We start from the raw sequence: 22,020 nt of genomic DNA, 5'->3' as shown, positions 1-22,020 counted from the left end.
GGTGTGGCATGCAAGGACATGTGTGGCAGTTTAGTCAGTCCTGGTAGCAACAGTATTTCAGTATAGATGACATGATGGACAGGGAGTAGATGCCAAGCTGAGCATGGCCCTCTAGCACTGACGGCAGAATGATTTAGAAGACAGACAGTGGACAGTCAGGCTGGTAGGAGGCATGACCAATTTAATCATTGACACCAGCTGTAGGTGAATGAAATTCAGCACTAATGATTCCTGATTTATTTTGACAAATGTCGGGTGATGGATAACCTGCTCTGCTTTAGTGTGACAAAGCCACCAACCACTTTGAACACCCTTACTAACAGTAGACTGGAGGTTGGACATGGCAGGGCCCCCGAAGCAAACTGGGTGAGTTCTTGCCACTGATCCAATCTTAATCATGGGATTAGAGCTCAGGGTACCTGCTGGAGAAAGGACACTGCAGGTAGAACTGAACCTGACTATTTGGGTGATGCAGCTATGTTTACTGCTGTATATCAAGTTTTGCACTGGCAGATAAATTATCTGAGCTATCATGCCATATATCTTCTAATTGGAGCTACTGCAGATGCTTGGGTTATTTGTGAAATTAAATAATAATCTTTATTTTTATATAGCGCTAACATATTCCGCAGCGCTTTACAGTTTGCACACATTATCATCACTGTCCCCGATGGGGCTCACAATCTAAATTCCCTATCAGTATGTCTTTTGAATGTGGGAGGAAACCGTAGTAACCAGAGGAAACCCACGCAAACACGGGGAGAACATACAAACTCCTTGCAGATGTTGTCCTTGGTGGGATTTGAACCCAGGACTCCAGCGCTGCAAGGCAGCAGTGTTAACCACTGAGTCACTGTGCTGCCCAAGTTGTTAATATTGTAAAAATAAAATTACAGTAATGGATAATTTTGGTGTGATCATTTTAAACAATGTTGCCCTTTTGATCTGCCCTGTACACAGGTTTCGCACCTGTGGAAGTGTTGACTGTGCAGGCATTGGAAAGGGGTCATCTGTTCACACATGGAGTTGGCAATGGTCCACTGTGCAAAAGCTTCTCCTGGTTATGGAACACAGATTTATCTGGATAATACACAAGTTCCTCCCTTCATAAGATTTTCTAACAATTTTGGAAATAATTGATAATTTTTTAATAAAAATTTCTCTTAATTAATTTAATTTGGTGTGACATATTTGAGATTCTGCTATGAGCAACATTAAGTGTTATGGAGGCTGAGCAGAACACTGACTTCAGTTGAAAGTGTCTCCGTCAGAGGCAACATCATCCTGCTGTGGTTGACATGAGTGATGAGACATATACTCCTTTACGGCCTCTGCTTCCTTTCCACTAATGTGCTTGCCAGAGGCAAAGTAGGCCAAATGTGATCTGTGTTTGGTTCTGCTAACGACAGTGGTTAACAGATTCTTATCTGTGACACTAGGTTTTTATTCTATTGCCCTACCACAACCATTGCCCATGCCAGGTTGGGGTTTAGCATACATGTTGGACACAGTGATAATGTTTAATTTGTTTCTAAACTTTGTTGACAAACTTAGACATCACTAGAAGTATATGACATCAACCAGAAATGCTAGGCAGTGCCAGGGTTGATCTAACGGACAAAAAGGATAATTTGACAATAACCTGCCCATAATATCAGTGTGTCTCCAATGTTGTGTCTGCATTTATATGAGTAATCTATCGCCAGACAATGCACCATTTGTGAACAGTGAGGAACTTTGCACAAGTTATTCAATATTCGTTTTCTGGCCTGTTTGCTTAGGCTGACAATGATATGGAAGGAAGAAATACTAATACAAATAGTCTGTTCCCATACAGTCTCATGTTACAAGCAGCACATCCCATATTTATACAGGGTGCTATGCTGCATTAGTGATCCGATAATCCACCAAATGAGCGTTATACTCCTTCATAACACTGCCGTCAAAACTTTACATGACTAAAAACTAAAACTAAAGTTTACTCCTACTAACTGTGTTTAGCCAATTCTATTGGTGTAAATGCACGATACTCTCTACAGGAGCAATCCTTACTAGAGTCTTTAAACATCTAGCAACGGTTAAATGAATTGGCAACTACTATCTTCTAATTCTTCTGGAATACTGCAGTGTTTGATCACCGACTCCAACTCATTCTGCTTCGCTCTACCGGCCTTGAGGATACTGCTCTGTCTTAGTTAACCTCTCTGACTGCTCTTTTCATGTATCTTTCTTTCTCGCTCTTCTTTCTTTTCTCACTCCAGTGTTAAGTCCTAGGTCTCCTTCTTGTTCTCTTTTTAAAGTCCCAACTGGAAAAAACTATCAGCAGATTTGTCGTTCAGCATGTTAATGGCACACAATTATACACTTCTCCTATACTGTAAACAGGTGCGTGACAATGTAGAGACAATCTATTTATTAGACTAACACAAAAAGGAAATCCAGTTATTAGTATTTATATTCATAAAATCAGCACAATATTGTGGGAAACAATAACAAGGTCAATACTGTACAATGTATTATTACACTATCAAAATACGGTGATGCAACTCACTATGATATGTATTCAACATTTTATTTATGTACATTGCTCTTATTATCTAGTGGTTAGATGGTGGTTGGTCAGTATGCTTAGTATTCCTATTTCAGTTCACCGGACGTTATTCTCACTACTATACCCATTATCATTGTATTCCCTTTAAGAAACTCTGCTCATTTTACTGGCCCTTACAAGGGTCACCGGTATTTCCCACTAAGGTGCAAGTCCTATATATGAGAGTCATTTGCTGCGCAACATGCTTGTCACACTGGCAGTCTCCGTTGCCGGAGCTCTGCCCCATCCCACACTCTGTACCGTTCGTCTATGCTGGAAGTAACATCCCACACAGATGTTCCTTTCTGCAGTGACCTGGTATTCTTCCTCTCGTACTTAACCCCGCTCACTTCACCATTCTTCCAAATCCATTCTCTTGTCTCTGGATCTTAGCTCTAGGGACCTCTCATCTGCAACCCTCACTCTTTGGACCAGGGGTGTCAAACTGCATTCCTCGAGGGCTGCAAACAGGTCATGTTTTCAGGATTTCCTTGTACTGCACAGGTGATAATTTAATCACCTACACAAATAATGAGTTGGTGATTAAATTATCACCTGGGCAGTACAAGGAAATCCTGAAAACATGACCTGTTTGCAGCCCTCGAGGAATGCAGTTTGACACCCCTGCTTTGGACTTCACTCTTGGGACTTCTGTCAATGATGGTAAGAAGCCAGTTACGCTGCCTGCATGTTAGAACTGTTTCAGCTTTGGGAGCTTACTACTCTCCTTCCCAGGCTCTTATAATTAACCTTCGTCCGGGTGAATAGGTACAATTGTAACTATTCCGTTTTAAAATTGCAATAGTAGTATAGAGCACAGAGCCATGTAGTATATTGGCCAGTCACGTAGTAAATTGCCCAGCTACGTAGTATATTGCCCAGCCAGGTTTGTCACAGGTTAAAAAATAAAAAATAAACATATACTCACCTTTCCGAGGGCCCCTTGTAGTCCACGGCAGCTTCCAGTCCCAGGGTTGGTATGAGCGCAGGACCTGTGATGACGTCGTGGTCACATGACCATGACGTCATGGCAGGTCTTTCTAGCGCAGGCGTGCAGGGCCTGTGATGACGTTGCGGTCACATGACCGTGACGTCATGGCAGGTCCTTCTCGCGCAGGCGCGCAGGGCCTGTGATGACGTCACGGTCACATGACCGTGACGTCATGGCAGGTCCTCCTCCCATTCTCCCATACCATCTTTACCGCCGGAACCTGCAACGGAAGATGGCGGCCGGCGCTAGCGACTATGGAGGGTGAGTATAGCAGGTTTTGGTTTTTTTAAAATTATTTTTAACATTACATTTTTTACTATTGATGCCGCATAGGCAGCGTCAATAATAAAAAGTTGGGGACACACAGGGTTAATAGCGGTGGTAACGGAGTGCGTTACCCACGGCATAACGCAGTCCGTTACCGCCGGCATTAACCCTGTGTTAGCGGTGACCGGAGGGGAGTATGCGGGCGCCGGGCACTGACTGCGGGGAGTAAGGAGTGGCCATTTTCTTCCGGACTGTCCATGTTGCTGATTGGTCGCGGCAGCCATGACAGGCAGCTGGCGAGACCAATCAGCGAATGAATAACCGTGACAGAAGGACAGACAGACAGACAGAAGTGACCCTTAGACAATTATATATAAGATATATATATATATATATATATATATATATAATTTTTTGCATTATTATAACTTGAATATATGTTATTAGTATATGTAGATGGCTGGGTATAAACACACAGTAATAGTGTGTGAGAGTGTGTGTGTGCCATGCACATTTTTAATGCTGGCTGAACAGACTAGAGTTTATATATACTGTATATACAGCCCTGCTGCTTATAACATGATACTATATGGGGACAGATTGATCTACTAGTGTTCTGTCCCCATCATTCTTCCTCAGACGGTGTAAAGAGGCCAAGAAGCAAGAGCCAAATGACTTCAATATTGTCAATCACACACATTGAACGGTCTGAGCTCAACGCATGTAAATGCAACCAAAATGTTTGAGCGTCATGGTGCAATATGTGAGCATTAGGGGCCTCATTTTAAACTTTTACCTAGGGCCCCACTTTGTCCAAAACCGGCCCTGCTCCCGAATATCCCCCATCCTCTGGAATTCCATGCCTCAACACGTCCGATTATCCACCACCATCGCATCCTTCAGATGGAACCTGAAAACCCATCTCTTCAAGAAAGCTTACAGCCTGCAATAACCATTCTGCCGCCTCACCACCACCCAAGCTGCCCCCTCACCACCACTGGAGCTGCTGCACCCCCGACCTTCTGTCTCTTCCCCATTATCCCGTAGAATGTAAGTCCGCAAGGACAGGGTACTCTCCCCTCTGTACCAGTCTGTCATTGTAAATTTGTTTACTGTAAACGATATCTATAACTTTGTTTGTAACCCCGTCTCATGTACAGCACCATGGAATTAATGGTGCTATATAAATAAATAATAATAATCAGTAGCTCCTGCTATCACTGTTATCATTGACAGCAGATGTAGCCTGATGGGAGGAGCAGTCTCTCATCAGTCGGCGCCTGCTGACATGTGGTAAGCTTTTTACCGCGGGTCACCACTGCGGGTCTCAGTATCTCTGCGAGGTCATGCCGACATCTGATAATGTGACCCTGCAATGCTCTGACGGCAGTAGCGATCTTACCGGCGGTAACAATACTGCCGATCAGTACCACCGCGCCGGTGTTTCCCACCCTGTCACACAGATGACAGCTTGGGAAACACCATAGGAAGCCTGTAAAAATGCAAACAAAAACTCAGCAAATCCGTAAACATTTTTAATCCTGCGTTTTTGCTGCAGATTTGACTGACTCAATTGAAGTCAATAGGTGAAAAACGCTAAAAGTCCACACAAAGAATTGACAAGCTGCAGGAAAAAATGCACTGCAACACTTCAGGATTCTCATTGAATTAGCTGGCAAAATCATCTCCACACTGTCATGGCATCTGCCCCATTGCAGTGATAGTTTTGCAAGTGAGTTATTGTACAGTATATGCAATTTTAGTCCACAAATTCGGCAAAATCACAAGGATTTTACAAAACACTGGTATCCACTCTTCCAGCACTTATTTCCATTACACAAAAATGTATAAAATTGAATGCAGGACATTTTTTGCCTTTTAGTCAAATTGCTCATCTTACTTCTTATTTGTATTCATATGTGATAATCATCTCACTATTCAACAGATTGAGTGCATGAACTATTAGAAATAGGTTAAGCCTGGTATAATAGAGGGTCACGACATGATGTAATCAGGGGCGGCAAGGTCTTCAAATGCTACGAAAAGCAGGTGGAATTCTAACCAGTACATTTGCATTACATTACATTGCAGAGCTATAGAAATGCATTTGGAAATGTTATGAATCCTTAGATAAAACTTTACATGTATTACCTAAATTCAGGAGACTGGTTCTATTATAAAAGCTAACTATTGTCTAGCATTGCAGCTTGGCCATATTCACTTAGATGGTAAAGAACTGCAATTCCGGAAGCAGCCTACAAATAAGAGAGGTGCTGCCGCTGTAGTAAAGTTTCTTTTTGTGATTTCATACTATAATTTTATTAGTTTGCCTAAAAATCAGTTTGTCAAATTACTTTTCTTCCCCTGAAAAATTAGTACCGGTACTTACTTTTCTTCCCCTGAAAAATTAGTACCGGTACTTACTTTTCTTCCCCTATAGCCAAATCTTGAGGGTGAGCTAGTTAGTTTTTTTTCTTACATTACTTATGTAAATCAAATCTCCTGTACTAAAGTGGGTTTACTTCGGTATAAGGTGCCAATCACTTGAAGATCTGCCTTTTCTCACTGGTTAGCTGTCTACAGATGTAGCAACCATCGACTTGGCGTCTGAGACAAGCAATAGTGTATCTTGCCTATGTTGTCTGCAGAGCGCACTGCTTATTCGGAGTAAATGAGAATAATGACAACGGTAAATGGATAGCGTAAAGAGCAGAGATCTGCTACAACATTAACATAAACATAATATGTCAGCCGTCAAGTTGGCAGCTGCGACTTCTGTACTTGTAGTTCGTTATCATTCTCTTCTTGCTGTAATAGAATTCTCAGCATACAATGGGCTTACACAGAAACACATCAGCCAATCTGATACAGCAAAATCACAGTATAAGGCTTCTTTCACACTTGCGTCGTTTGGCATTCGTCGCAATCCGTCGTTTTGGGAAAAAAACGGATCCTGCAAATGTGCCCGCAGGATGAGTTTTTTCCCATAGACTTGTAATAGCGACGGATGGCCACACGTCGCGTCCATCGTGCAATTGATCCATCATGTTTTGGTGGACCGTCGTCACGAAAAAACGTTCAAGGGAACATTTTTTTGTACGTCGTGTCCGCCATTTTCTACTGCATATGCGTGGCTAGAAATCCGCCCCCTCTTCCCCAGACATCAGAATGGGCAGCGGATGCGTTGAAAAACTGCCGACGCAAGTGTGAAAGAAGCCTAACGCAGTCAGAAAGTGCTTGAATGTCTGTTAGCACAGGTCAGGGGGTATGCTAGATTTCAGATTCCTGATAATCATTGAGGCTCATTAATCAAACTAAAATGTATGAGAATTGTGCTGTAATTTGCAGCAAAAAAACCTGTCTTTTATGGCTTGCACCATAATTATGTGTTTTAGACACTTTTTATCTATTGTCCAACAACTAGGGCACGAGGTTCGTTGAAAAGTGCAGCATGGATTAACATGTGGAACAAGGAGGCAAATATTTGCCAAAATTCTGGTGCAGGTTTCTGCTGCAAAGTAAGTGTAATGGGGCTCTGCCAGTGGTCGCCTGGCAGCTCTATAATAGTAAACCATGGACAAGTAAGCATCTCTGCTTACCAGATCCCATGGGTTTCCCTGACTTTCACCCTTTAATCGCTGTACAAGGTATCTGGACTTAAACATGGGCCCCTGAGCAGTGGTCATAGGATAAGCAGCTATCCGATAGTGCAGGCTTGCAGGAGTGGTCAGGTAACTGGATCAGAACCAAGAGGGCAGGAAAAGTACAAAATCAGAAGATGTAAGAATAGTCAGTAAAACAAGATGCAGTCAAAACAGGAAACAAATTCATGTCACACCAGAGTCTCGAACGCTATCTCAACGCTGCCCTACTAAATGCATTCACCACTCTGCTTTCCCATCAACCTGAGCTGCTTAAGCTCACTGCCAGCTCTGCTCAAAGAGAATCTCCACCTGACTTTAGGGCAACAGAGCCAGATCCTACAGTAATATAACCCTGCTGTGTCCTGCAAGGTTTGCCTTCCCCAGCCAAACTGTACGCAGCAGCAGTGCAAGGGTTCTGGATGTTCCTTGGAGCCTGTTTTGCCCTTGTCCAAGATGGAGTCTGGTACTTCGCCCTGCCCTTGAACTTCCTGTTGGTCCTGCTATTTTAGTCCAGATCAGGAGATCCTCCTTGCTTCTTGACTCCCTGCTGCTGCTTGTTACTCAGTGCTCTACCTCTCCACATTCAGCTGCCTTCAGTCCTCTGTGCGGCTCCTTGACCCTGACCAGGGTTACCTATTGTCCGGACTGCTAGTGAGGAGCTACTCACCTCTGGATTTATTGTGGTCCGTAAGAAATCCTAACATCATTATCTCTTCTCGGACCGTGTCTGTTGGGCTGCGGTATTGGACTTGAGTGGGACTTTTCAGCCTAAAGGTACATTTAGAGACTTTCTCCTGTTAACGCTCCACCAGTGTATTACTGGACTTCCACATATAAGTGCTGTGCGTGCTTGTGATCATATTATTACTGGACTTCAACGTTTAAGTGCTGTGTGCATTCTCACTCATATTATTGCTGGACTTCCTCGTTTAAGTGCTGTGTGCACTCCTACATTATATTACTGCTGGACTGGTTTGTATTAGCGGTAGCGCCACACTATTCAGTTTGCTGAACATTTCTATATTTTGCTGTGTACTTCGCTACAATTGCAGAAAGATCTCTGTTAGTTTTTGTTCCACTTCTTACTTTGTTAAATACACTTGTTTGCCTCAGCTTTGGTCTCAGGTTCATTTTTCCCACACTATCATATTCCATAGTAGAAAAGCAGCTAGAAGAGCATAACCCAATAGACTAAAACGTAACTTTTACTGTTAATATTAAAAAGTGGACAAAACAATACAACATATAAACAAAGTGCTCATGCCGAAAACCGTGCTCTATTAAAAAACTGGTTTGATCTCACCAATTATGGACGAAGGGTACCCAAACCGATGCAAAAGGGTCCCAGGGAGGGTCCAGTAGTTGTGGGGTAAGAATGAAGGAACGGGGGATCTCTGTCCTATATCCCCTGTCGTGCCCCAGCAATGACTCCTGTCCTAACAAGGACAGGCCCAAATCAGCCCCACTATGGACACCCCTCCACCGTGTAAGATGTAGTATAGCGCCTCCCTACGCGTTTCTTCTCCAATCTCGGAGATTCATCAGGGGAGTTTCAGTGGCCAACAGGCCCAAATGTAGCTTACAAGTCCATAAATGTAGTTAGCAGTCCATAAGTTGGAGCTATATGCAGTGGCTGTATAGCCTCCAAATACCGGCAGTCCTGTGTGGTGTCTGCCACAAGAAGTGAGGCTGACTCACTTCTCACTGACTACTGGACCCTCCCTGGGACCCTTTTGCATCGGTTTGGGTACCCTTCGTCCATAATTGGTGAGATCAAACCAGTTTTTTAATAGAGCACGGTTTTCGGCGTGAGCACTTTGTTTATATGTTGTATTGTTTTGTCCACTTTTTAATATTAACAGTAAAAGTTACGTTTTAGTCTATTGGGTTATTCTCTTCTAGCTGCTTTTCTATTATCCACCCAAAGAGTTGTGCAACAGCTTGGTACTTCTAGCTGCAGCTGTTTCATCATATTCCATAGTACCCACATAATTTTTACAACCGGGTTTATTAGGCAGCTCCTCCTACTACTCTTTGCTCGATCATTAGTTTCCAGTTGCTTGTTTCTGGATCCCTGTGTGTGCATGTGTGTTCTGTCTCCCCTGCAATTGACCTGGATCATTTACAGTTTATCCAGACCTTGGCTTTGTAGACTGAAACTGTGCTGCCTGCCCTGACTCGGATTGTCTGACCATGTCATTATCTCTGTCCTTCTGTACCTTTTACCCGTGTCTCTGACCCTCTGTCAGCTGCTGTAGACCTGGGGACTGCCTTGGAGTGGTACCTTGTGTATACCAGTGGCCCAGCCTATCCTCACCATCAGAGGCCCTAGGGGAGACCCTGTATCACTTACTGATGCCATTCCAGCCTATGGCGCAGTGGGTCTACACCCGGCCTGTGGGGCAGTGGGTCCACACCCTTCAGCATTCCAGTACAATCTGGCTATTGTCCCTGCTGACAAATCGAGACCATTTGACCCCAAGTCTCTAGCACAAGTCTTGTACGAGGATGTATGTTCTCAATGGGAGCGTCAACACCAACTGATGCCGCCAATTAATGTGGTGGGGTGGCAACTCAGCTGCATGATTTGTTCACTTCTGTGTCGTGGCTCAAGCATGACAGGTTCACTTACCTCAGTGTCTACATCATTTGCAGGGGAACTGCAGAGTTCCAGTGTCTGGTGAAGAATCTAAGCTTCAGCTTCCACTTGTGTCCCGCTTTGATGGAGATCCCAAGAAGAGCTGCGGCTTCTTAAACCAGTGCCAGATCCACTTCATTCTCCATGCTCATCTTTTCCTTTTGACTAGACCAAGTTTGCATTCCTGGTCTCTCTGCTTTCTAGACAAGCCCTGGCCTGGGCAAACCCCATATGGGAGCATGGGGGTCCCAAGATTCATGACATTAGGATATTCTTGGAGATGTAATGGGTAGGAAAGAATGAACCTATGAATGTTCAGATTCGGCTAAAGTAGAGTTTAAAGTTTGATTCAGTATCCAAACTTAATCCCAAACTTGACCCCGAACCCGTATCCAATAGAAGTCAATAGCAAGCTGAACTTTGGTGCTTTAAAATGGATATCAAAGAAAGTTAAATGGGGATAAAAGCAGGATAAATGGCCTGCAAACAAATGTGAATATGGAAATGCCTTAAAATAATGTAGAATACAAAAAAGAACAAATTATAATCTTGAACTTGGAAGCGGAGGTCCAAGTGAAAGAGGAGGTTGAGGAGGAGATGGAGATAGCATTGTAATTGGAAGAGTCGAAGGTGGAGCAGGTACTGTTTGGGTTTTTCTATTGATTTTTTTGGGGTACTCTGAAAATGGGCAGTGTAATTATCTACTGGCCATGCTCTCTCTGTATACAAACACTGTAATACTCTTTTTTTGGGTGAAAACAATAATGAGAGCAACAAATTGTGGATATAGCTATGTTGCTGGGGTGTGGTGGTGTAGCTGCTGCAGGGAGAGAGAGGCCGTGGTAGATCTATGCCTGCTATGCGACCAAAAGGAACATCTTCGTCCTCCGGTGTATACAGGTTACAGAATGTTCTGTGTAATTTTGTAGGCCTGAGTATCGCTGGATGAATGGTGAGGTTAGAACAAGTAGAGATGGTTTTAGAAGCAAAAGAAAAAAAGTGGTTAGCACTCACATCTGAAGGATGACAGCTGTTTCTCGCTACATGCGCTTCCACAGATCCCGATCACAGTTGGTTCAATGGGAGGTGTCAGGTGTGGTGTCAGAAGTGGGGAGGTGTTAGGGCTGCTTTATTAGTTGCCTCACTTCCCCCCTCTGACATCGGGATCTGTGGAAGTGCATGTAGCGCGAAACAGCTGTCATCCTTCAGACATCATGTTCTCCCTGTCCATGTCCATGTCAAAATAAAGACTTTTTACAGCATCGGGTTTGGTGAGTGCTAACCACTTTTTTTCTTTTGCTTTTGAATTATATATCTTTTTGGTTGAGCACCCCTTATGCCCATGCATTGAGTAGGAGGTATAGGGGCTGGTACAGCATATTGTAGCACGCCGATAGGTGATCGCGAATGACAGCAGTGCGGGTATACTTTGTTTCTTCTTTTTTTGGACTTGATAGAGATGGTTTTAGATTCGTTGATGGAGAGTACCTTCAGTTCTTTTGCTTTGTCTTCCACCTGGCCCCGTGCTAAAAGTGCAGATTTTGCACATGGGGACCTTGGGCATTTGTCTGCCACCTCAACCCCTTGCAAATCAGGCAAGCAGTCTGAACCACAAGTCATGCGTCAGTCATTTCTGATTTTTAATAACAGTGCTGGCTGTGGTTGCATGGGCCATCCAGCTGGCCATGCCCCACAAATGGAAGAGTTTGAGTGCACTGATGCCCAACCACTTGTTCTGTTTGAGGATGAGAAAGTGGGAGGGGTAGTGCAAATGGTCAGTGCACCACCACAGCACATCTCTGATGATGATGATGATGATGATGAAACACAGGTGCCAACTGCTGCAGCTTTCTGCTGTGTGTAGTCCGGCAAGGAGGGCAGAGGTGAGGACTGGGTGAAACTTCTCTGAGAGGATAATTATTTCTTTTTTAAAGCATCATTGATTCCATGGTTATGTACATGAGAAGGGGTTACATACAAGACACAAATAGAAATTACAATGACCAAACTAATATTGACAGACAGGTACAGAGGGGAGAGGACCCTACACTTACGGCATTACACTCTACAGGATAATGGGGAAGGAGACAGGAGGTTCAGGGGTTCCAGCAGTTCTGGTGTTGGTGAGTAGGGTTGAGCGACCTTTACTTTTATAGGATCGGGTCGGGTTTCACGAAACCCGACTTTTTCAAAAGTCGGGTCGAGTGAAATCGGCCGATCCTATAAAAAAGTCAGGGTCGGGGTCAGTCGAAACTCGAAACCCAATGCAGTGCATTGGGTTTCCAATGGTTCCCAGGGTCTGAAGGAGCGGAAACTCTCCTTCAGGCCTTGGGATCCATATTTAAGTGTAAAATAAAGAATTAAAATAAAAAATATCGCCATACTTACCCTCTGACGCGCCCTGGTACTAACCGGGAACCTTCCTTCCTTAGAATCAGCCTTCCAGGACCTTGCGGTGACGTCGCGGTGACGACGCGGCTTGTGATTGGTCGCGCGGCCGCCCATGTGACCGCTCGCGCGACCAATCACAAGCCGCGACGTCACCGAAGGTCCTGGAAGGGCTGATTCTTAGGAAGGAAGGCTGCCGGAAAGAAGCAGGGCGCGTCCGAGGGTGAGTATATACCTAATAGGAATATACTCACCCTCGGACGCGCCCTGCTTCTTTCCGGCAGCCTTCCTTCCTAAGAATCAGCCCTTCCAGGACCTTTGGTGACGTCGCGGTGACGTCGCGGCTTGTGATTGGTCGCGCGAGCGGTCACATGGGCGGCCGCGCGACCAATCACAAGCCGCGACGTCACCGCGACGTCACCGCAAGGTCCTCGAAGGCTGATTCTAAGGAAGGAAGGTTCCCGGTTAGTACCAGGGCGCGTCAGAGGGTAAGTATGGCGATATTTTTTATTTTAATTCTTTATTTTACACCTAAATCTGAATTCCGATACCAATTCCCGATATCTTAAACATATCGGGAATCGGTATCGGAATTCCGATTCCAGATTCAGAAGATCGCCGACTTCATGGCCGACCCCACACAGGGGTCGGGTCGGGTTTCATGAAACCTGACTTTGCCAAAAGTCGGCGACTTCTGAAAATTGCCGACCCGTTTCGCTCAACCCTATTGGTGAGGTGTCAGCTGGATCATTGTAAGCTGTTCTGAAGACATGAGTTTTCAAGTTCCGCTTTAAAGTTCCGAATGTAAGAGATAATTGGATGTGTTGGGCCACAGAATTCTACAGAGTGGGGCAATATTCAGGCAAAATCTTGCAGGCGATTGGATGAGGAAAGTACAATTGTAGAGGAGAGAAGGAGGTCTTGGGAGGACCAAAAGGTACTGTCACACTAGACGATATCGCTAGCGATCCGTGACGTTGCAGCGTCCTCGCTAGCGATATCGTCCAGTGTGACAGGCAGCAGCGATCAGGCCCCTGCTGGGAGATCGCTGGTCGGGGAAGAAAGTCCAGAACTTTATTTCGTCGCTGGACTCCCCGTAGACATCGCTGAATCGGCGTGTGTGACACCGATTCAGCGATGTCTTTGCTGGTAACCAGGGTAAACATCGGGTAACTAAGCGCAGGGCCGCGCTTAGTAACCCGATGTTTACCCTGGTTACCATCCTAAAAGTAAAAAAACAAACACTACATACTTACCTACAGCCGTCTGTCCTCCAGCGCTGTGCTCTGCTCTCCTCCTGCTCTGGCTGTGAGCGTCGGTCAGCCGGAAAGCAGAGCGGTGACGTCACCGCTCTGCTTTCTGGCTGCCCGGCGCTCACAGCCAGACCAGAGAAGCAGAGCGCCGAGGACAGACAGCGGTAGGTAAGTATGTAGCGTTTGTTTTTTTACTTTTTAGGATGGTAACCAGGGTAAACATCGGGTTACTAAGCGCGGCCCTGCGCTTAGTTACCCGATGTTTACCCTGGTTACTGGGGACCTCGGGATCGTTGGTCGCTGGAGAGCTGTCTGTGTGACAGCTCTCCAGCGACCAAACAGCGACGCTGCAGCGATTCGGATCGTTGTCGGTATCGCTGCAGCGTCGCTATGTGTGACGGTACCTAAAGATTATGTCGTGGTAGATAATGGGAGATTAGTTCAGAGATATATGAGGGAGATAGATTATGGACCGTGCTAGAAGCTTGAAGTGGATAAATTGTGGAATTAGGAGACTAGCAGGGATTTGCAGAGGGGAGAAACAGAGGAGTAGCGAGGACAGAAGTTGATTAGCAAAGGATGAAAGTGGATTAGCAGGGCAGCAGAGTAAGGGTACCTTCACACTAAGTGACGCTGCAGCGATACCGACAATGATGTCGATCGCTGCAGCATCGCTGTTTGGTCGCTGGAGAGCTGTCACACAGACAGCTCTCCAGCAACCAGATGCCGAGGTCCTCGGTAACCATAGTAAACATCGGGTTACTAAGCGCAGGGCCGCGCTTAGTAACCCGATGTTTACCATGGTTACCAGCGTAAACGTTAAAAAAACAAACACTACATACTTACCTTCAGCTGTCTGTCCTCCGGCGCTCTGCTTTCCTCTGCACTGTCAGCGCGGTCAGCCGGAAAGCAGAGCGGTGACGTCACCGCTGTGCTTTCCAGCTGGCCGGCGCTGACACAGGATGCAGGAGGAGTACAGAGAAGCACAGCGCCGGGGACAGACAGCTGAAGGTAAGTATGTAGTGTTTGTTTTTTTAACGTTTACGCTGGTAAGCAGGGTAAACATCGGGTTACTAAGCGCGACCCTGCGCTTAGTAACCCGCTGTTTACCCTGGTTACCAGTGAAGACATCGCTGGATCGGTGTCACACACGCCGATCCAGCGATGTCAGCGGGAGATCCAGCGATGAAATAAAGTGCTGGACTTTCCTCAGCGACCAACGATCTCCCAGCAGGGGCCTGATCGTTGGTCGCTGTCACGCATAACGATATCCTTAACGATATCGTTGCTACGTCACAAAAAGCAACAATATCGTTAACGATATCGTTATGTGTGACGGTACCTTTACGGACAGACTGGAAAGGTGTGATGATGCTATGGGGTATGATGAGGTCGTACACCCCACATGGAGTCAAGGTCATCTAAGTGACTTGGGCAGTTCAGAGGAAGAGGTGAAGGTCACGCTGCCCCAGCTGCACAGCAAAAGAGGGAGCATGGTGCAAAAGCACCAAGGTGCCTTCCAGCCATAAACTTGGCTGCTACTGCGCACCAAGGCTGACCTCTAGCCTTTTCTCTGTTCATGTTGCCTCATCATCCTACTCTGCTTCCTCCACCATCTCCTCATCCGGTGAGAAAGTGTGGGAAATCTGTGTGCGCTTTTGGCGTTCTCATCCTGATGCTGCTCACCTGTCTGTGATGCAGTGTCACATCTGCCATCCTGCTTAGTGCCTCCCTACCCCACAAGGTGGAACTTCACCTTACATATGCTGGAGAGACTGTGTGAGCAGCAGCAGGCGATACTGGAGTTTGCGCTGCAGAACACACAGGTGAGTCGCTCTGCGAAACAACACCACTTCATGACTAATGAGTTTGCCACCATGTGGGATGTTAGTGTCATTTTGCACTGCCTCAAGTACTCTATGAACATGGCCAACGCTGATGCGTTACTATCCCATTTCTATGCTTCCTTGAAAAAAATGCTTAAGGTGATGATGGATAAGGTGGTGGCAGAAGAGGAAGATGAAGTTTAGTCCAGGTATATATGGGGGAGACAGATTATGGATGGCTTTGTAGATGGTAGTAGCTTGAAGTGGATATGAAGTGGGCAGTACTGATGACACCATCATCAGCATTACTAACCCTCTTCTATGCCTCCTAGATAAACAACACTTCGGGCGATGATGTATGAGATGGTGGCACAGGAGGAGGAGAAGGAACAAGGGCCATTCACACTATTATCAGGCCAGGCATCCACACATGTGTTGGAGGATGGGTTCCTGTACGAACAGCAGCCAGGTATACAAATTTCTAGCAAGGGGACAGTTGTGTTTCTAGGATTACTCTCTATTTCCATGAGCAAGCTCTGAAACAGGCTCACTTGTATTTTCTCTTCAGGGGAACCTCCCAGGTCGGTTCCAACCTTTCAGTAAACTTTGCTACCACAAGTTCCATCTCCTGCTATAGTGCCACTCAGGTAGAGTGGGCCAAACTCTCTGTGTAAGAGCGACAGCAAAGGTATCATCACAATATGTGCATGTACTGTGGAAGTGAGGGACATTATGTTTGTCAGTGACCAGAGAGGCCCGGGGGCCTCGAGTACCTTGGGACAGTCGAAGAGTCAGCCCTAGATGGGAAAGTTAGTTTTCCAAAACTTTTGACCCAAGCTACCTTAGTTTGGGGAGAAAGGTATCTCTCCATGGCAACCCACTAAGACTCCAGATCTGTTGCCAACCTCATTCACCCCGACCCGCTTCATCAGGTTCCTATGCAACAGCTAGTTCATCTCCTTGTTGTTGCCTCCATTGAAGGTCAACCCCTGGCACAGTCTATTCATTATGTCACACTGCCTGTCACCCTGCAGATTAGAACCCAGCACTCTTAGAGAATCTCTTTTTATATGCTATCTAGCTCTGTAAACTCTGTTCTTCTGGGTCTTCCATAAGTTTGTGAACATGTGCTGGTTGTTGATTGGACCTCCGGTCAGGTGCTTCAATGGGGATTGCCGTGTTCTTCCAACTGCCTTGCCAAGGTTTTGCCCAAGTCCACTCCTTCCATGCCTTCAGTCCTGCCTTCCTTGCCTGAGACTCATGTGTTGTCTTGATTCTTTGAAGTGTCTGATTCTGAGGAGGAATCACAGCACATCTTTAACCCCGCTAAAATTATAGAAGTGGCTCCTGTTCTTGTAAAAGATGTCCCTCTGGATAAGACCTTTACTTCAAATAATAGGAGAATCCTGTCCTGGCAATCTTGCCTTGCGCAGGCGTGTACTATGGAGGACAGAGAATGAACTTCAATCCAATATTGCAGCCAGCATGCAGCCAGCGGGTAAAGAAAGGGTGAATCAAACACCCGAAAACCCCGCCCCTATGGCTGAAAATTGTTCCCTCCAAATTCAGGTGACAGAGTCCCTTTAACCGTGCTGTGTCTTGTAGGGTTTGCCTTTCCCAGACTATCCCTAGGCAGCAGCAGGTTTATTAGGCAGCTCCTCCCATGACTCCCTGCCCAATCATTGGTTCCCAGTTGCTTTTCTCTGGATCATGTGGGTTCATGTTTGTTCTGCCTCTCCTGATTTGATCCAAGCTCGTTTGCGGTTTATCCTGACCTCTCTGCTCCTGACCTCAACTTTTTATACTGATAAAATGCTGCCTGTCCTGCCCTGGATTGTCTGACTAAGACTTTCCCTCTTTCCTCCTGTACCTCATACTCATGTCTCTGTCCTTCCAGTCAGGTACTTCTGACCAGGGGACTGCCCTGGAGTAGTACCTCATGTCGACCATCGGCCCCGCCTATCCTACCATCAGGGGCTCTAGTGAAGACCCAGTAGACACTTAGTCACTTAGACAATTAGTCATGCTCCTCCAGAATGAGGCCAGCCCGTGGCACAGTGGGTCCACACTCTCCAGTGGTACATACGCTACACAGGAGATGGATAGTACTAAAGTAGAAGAACACAAGGCTATATCTGTCAGCTTCCAGCAGTAAGCTGAAAGCTTAACCCATTTACAGCCTTTAATATACCCATTCATCATGGTCGAATAGATGTTCCCGAACTTTGACATATGAGTAGTCATGGCTATTGTGTGCGGCACAGGAGCTGTGTCTATGTGATCACTACTGTGAGCTCGGCTTACGTGATAGCCGAGCCTCAGCTGTCATGTAAAAAAAAAAAAAAGTACACATACTTGGTATTGCTGAGTCCAGAACGACCTGACCTATAAATCTGTCACACTAGTTAACCCCTTCAGTGACCACCGTAAATAAAATTAAAAACTTGGCAACAAACCATACTGCCGAACAAAAAGTAGAATAAAGCACAATCAAAAAGTTAAATGAAAATAAAAATGGTATAGCTGAAAACCTCATCCCAGCCAGTAAAAAATAAGCTGCCATAAAGCTCCATCAGCGGAGAAATAAAAAAGCTATAGCTCTCAGAATATAGCAATGCAAAAACAAATATTTTCCTATAAAATAGTTTTCGCTGTATAAAAGCGGCAAACATACAATAAATTATATAAATGTGGTATCTCTGTAATCGTACCGACCCAAAGAATAATCACTTTTTCACCATTCAGTGAACAGCTTAAAAAAACGTTCCTGAATTCATGGATTTTGTTCAATCTGCCTCTCAAAAATCAGAATACGTAGAAAGTGACATCAAAGTGTTATACGCCAGTAAATGGTACCAATAAAAACGTCAACTCATCCCGCAAAAAACAAGCTCTCACATGACTGTCAGCTGAAACATGGAAAAATTAAAACTCTCAAAATAAGATTAAACTTTTTTTATTGGAGAAAATTTTGTCAATAGTCCATTTTTTTTACCTCCCACTGTGGGAGCGCCACATACCTGGATTATTCACAGCCATCACACACTTCACTTGAGGAACTTCCTGCAGCACAGCAGGTCTGTTGCACCCTTTGCATCTTGGGCAAATTACTCCTAGTGTTGTGCCTCAGTTAGCACAACCCATTCAAGTGAGCACACAATTTGTTTCTCACCTGATGATTACACATTCACTCACTACACTTAGGCTACTTTCACACTGGCGTTTTTTCGAATATGTCGCAATGCGTCGTCTAGGGTAAAAAAGGGAATTACACTTACCGGTAATTCGGTTTCCAGGTAGTCCATCAGGACAGCACCCTGGAGGACGTCCTTCCTTGACCTATAGCGGGACAGGATCATAGAGAGGTTAAAAGGACCCTCCCACCTCCACCCTCCAGTGTTGTTTCAAAGTACCACCGAAGGATGGAAATAAATGGTCTATACATGCCCTTACAAACACGTGTGTAGTAAACCCTTTAACGCCTCCATCTTAATTTCGAGCCATGGTGACCCAAAGGATGAACGATCTGCCGGTAGCTTAATCCCGTGCAAGCCTAAAAAGGGAACATAAAGGAGGGAACTATGGGTGCTTTCCTGAGGGACTACCTGGAAACCGAATTACCGGTAAGTGTAATTCCCTTTTTCCATTACGTCCCTCAGGCCAGCACCCTGGAGAATACCAAAGCAACTCTCCCAGGGTGGGTACAAAAGCCAGGAATCAAAGTCCAAGGCAAAAACCGGACTAGATGATAAATAAATGATCTGAAAGATCAGAAAAACCATAGATATCTAAAGAGATCTGCAAAGAGAATCACCGTAGTGTCTGATATACATCTATAATGGCCAATTTCAGTATGAAATGTGGTAAACGAAATAAGCATCAGAAGTAGAGAGTGAAATACACCCATTGTACTCCAATACCAATAATGAACCACAGCAAGTTATTTTTTTTTTTGTGATAGATACTTATAGACATCACAGCCCCAGAATAGGGTTAGAAAACCTTATTGCCCAGCAAAATATGGTGAAAGTCCCAGCCACCACACCATGAGGACTGTACCGACCAATAATAAGCTCCATGTGCTTATAACGGGACTGTTCCTTCATCGGTCCTTCTGGGCTCAGGTTAAACCTTGGTTACAGACCAGCTTACCGTACTACAAGGAGACCTGCAGGACAGAGGCCCTGGACTGCGGGAAGATCAAACCAATAACAGTTAGTACATGGATAATGGCAGAGCATTGGGATGTACGCACATTACTCATCCAGGAGATCACGTCTATTCCAAATCCTTAGATGTCTAACCCCAAGTAAGGGTTATATATTGTTGAAACTAAGGAATACACCATCCGGCAGGTAACCTCTCATACAACCGTCCCTGTAGGGACAGGAAAAACACTGGAGGGTGGAGGTGGGAGGGTCCTTTTAACCTCTCTATGATCCTGTCCCGCTATAGGTCAAGGAAGGACGTCCTCCAGGGTGCTGGCCTGAGGGACGTAATGGAAAAACGCATCCTGCAAAGTTGTTTGCAGGATGCGTTTTTGCCCCATAGAGTAACATTACCGACGCATTGCGACGTATTGACACACGTTGCAACCGTCGTACGACGGTTGCGCCGTGTTGTGGCGGACCGCCGGGAGCAAAAAACGTTAAATGTAACGTTTTTTTGCTGCCAACGGACCGCTTTTTCCGACTGCGCATGCGCGGCCGGAACTCCGCCCCCACCTCCCCGCATCTCACAATGGGGCAGCGGATGCGCCGGAGAAATGCATCCGCTGCACCCCGTTGTGCGGCGCATCAAACGCTAGCGTCGGAATCTCGGCCCGACGCAATGCGACGGGCTGAATCCGACGCTAGTGTGAAAGTAGCCTTAGATAGCGCCACATTTTTCTCCTTTCCCCAAGGGATTTCCATAATTTTTATGCGGTAAATATTATTTGCTAACTACTTTGTGTGATATAACTATCTGGTTCAAGGGCAAAAAAAATTCAAAGTTTGAAAATTGCTAAATTTTAAAAAAATTTTGTCAAATTTTCTATATTTTCATAAATAAACAAATCATGTTGACCAAAATTTACCACTAACATGGAGCACAATGTGGCACAAAAAACTATCTCAGAATCACTGGGATATATTGAAGCGTTCCAAAGTTGTAGCCTCATGTGACACTGGTCAGGAATGTGAAAACAGGCAGGGGTGTGAAGGAGTTAAGTAGGGTGTGGTGCTCTCCAATTGGCTGGAGCAAGGAGATGATAACTCCAGCTGGACAGCACATACACCCATACTGTTAGATTGGACGGCACTGCAGATCCCAACCACCCCAATCTTTTTGGTTGAACAACACATGCGCCGTCCAGAGCCTCTTGTTTCGACGTCTCTTCTATCACCAGCACCACACATAGAATGAACATGGCAGTATAAAGCAACAGAAGCAGACGTTGCAGGAACAGGTCCTGGAGGAGGTGTGACAATAAGCAAACTAGTCAGTGTAAACTGGACAGTCTTAAAATTAGACAGCATGAACCATTTTGATAATTCTGGTGCATTTTATGACTCTGTAGTCTAAATTTGCACTGTCTGAGTATTAGACAATTTTCATAAAATTGCTCCACTGTGACTAAATGATCGTAATGGTTATAGCTCATGTTAGTACAATGAAACTAAAAAAATAGCAGTACAGAAGAAAATAAAGGGCATATAATTATATTTTGAAGGTAGTCCGGTACATCTAATTTTAAGCCTATAACTAAAGATTTACTTTACTACATGCTTCTACACAACTATATAATCATGAAACCCTGGAAGAGTTTGTCCATTGTGGCATTTTACATACCTGACTCTAAATTGTTAAAACCAAGAGCAATCTCCTGTAGTTGACCAAGATATACAGCTTTGATGGGAAAAACATCCACCTAAAAAGTAAATACACAATCATATGTACAATGTATAATACTTAGTACACCCTATAATTACTAATGTGACTTACAGTTAGGTCCATATATATTTGGACAGAGACAACATTTTTCTAATTTTGGTTATAGACATTACCACAATGAATTTTAAACAAAACAATTCAGATGCAGTTGAAGTTCAGACTTTCAGCTTTCATTTGAGGGTATCCACATTAAAATTGGATGAAGGGTTTAGGAGTTTCAGCTCCTTAACATGTGCCACCCTGTTTTTAAAGGGACCAAAAGTAATTGGACAATTGACTCCAAGGCTATTTCATGGACAGGTGTGGGCAATCCCTTCGTTATGTCATTCTCAATTAAGCAGATAAAAGGCCTGGAGTTGATTTGAGGTGTGGTGCTTGCATTTGGAAGATTTTGCTGTCAAGTAAACATGCGGTCAAAGGAGCTCTCCGTGCAGGTGAAACAAGCCATCCTTAAGCTGTGAAAACAGAAAAAACCCATCCGAGAAACTA

General features: G+C 45.0%; 1 protein-coding gene across 1 annotated transcript in view; it reads right to left on the bottom strand.

The window, feature by feature from the left end:
- LOC138642825 (lipoxygenase homology domain-containing protein 1-like) overlaps window positions 1-22,020 on the bottom strand; it is a 302,432-nt gene that overhangs the window by 203,664 nt on the left and 76,748 nt on the right. Inside the window, exon 8 of the mRNA XM_069731356.1 lies at window positions 21,430-21,508. Coding sequence (XP_069587457.1) covers window positions 21,430-21,508 — 79 coding nt within the window. The remainder of the gene's footprint in view (window positions 1-21,429; window positions 21,509-22,020) is intronic.

This window comes from Ranitomeya imitator, chromosome 6, assembly GCF_032444005.1.
Source record: "Ranitomeya imitator isolate aRanImi1 chromosome 6, aRanImi1.pri, whole genome shotgun sequence".
In the NCBI taxonomy this organism is placed as follows: domain Eukaryota; kingdom Metazoa; phylum Chordata; class Amphibia; order Anura; family Dendrobatidae; genus Ranitomeya; species Ranitomeya imitator.
This window is presented reverse-complemented; position numbering and strand designations above follow the sequence as displayed.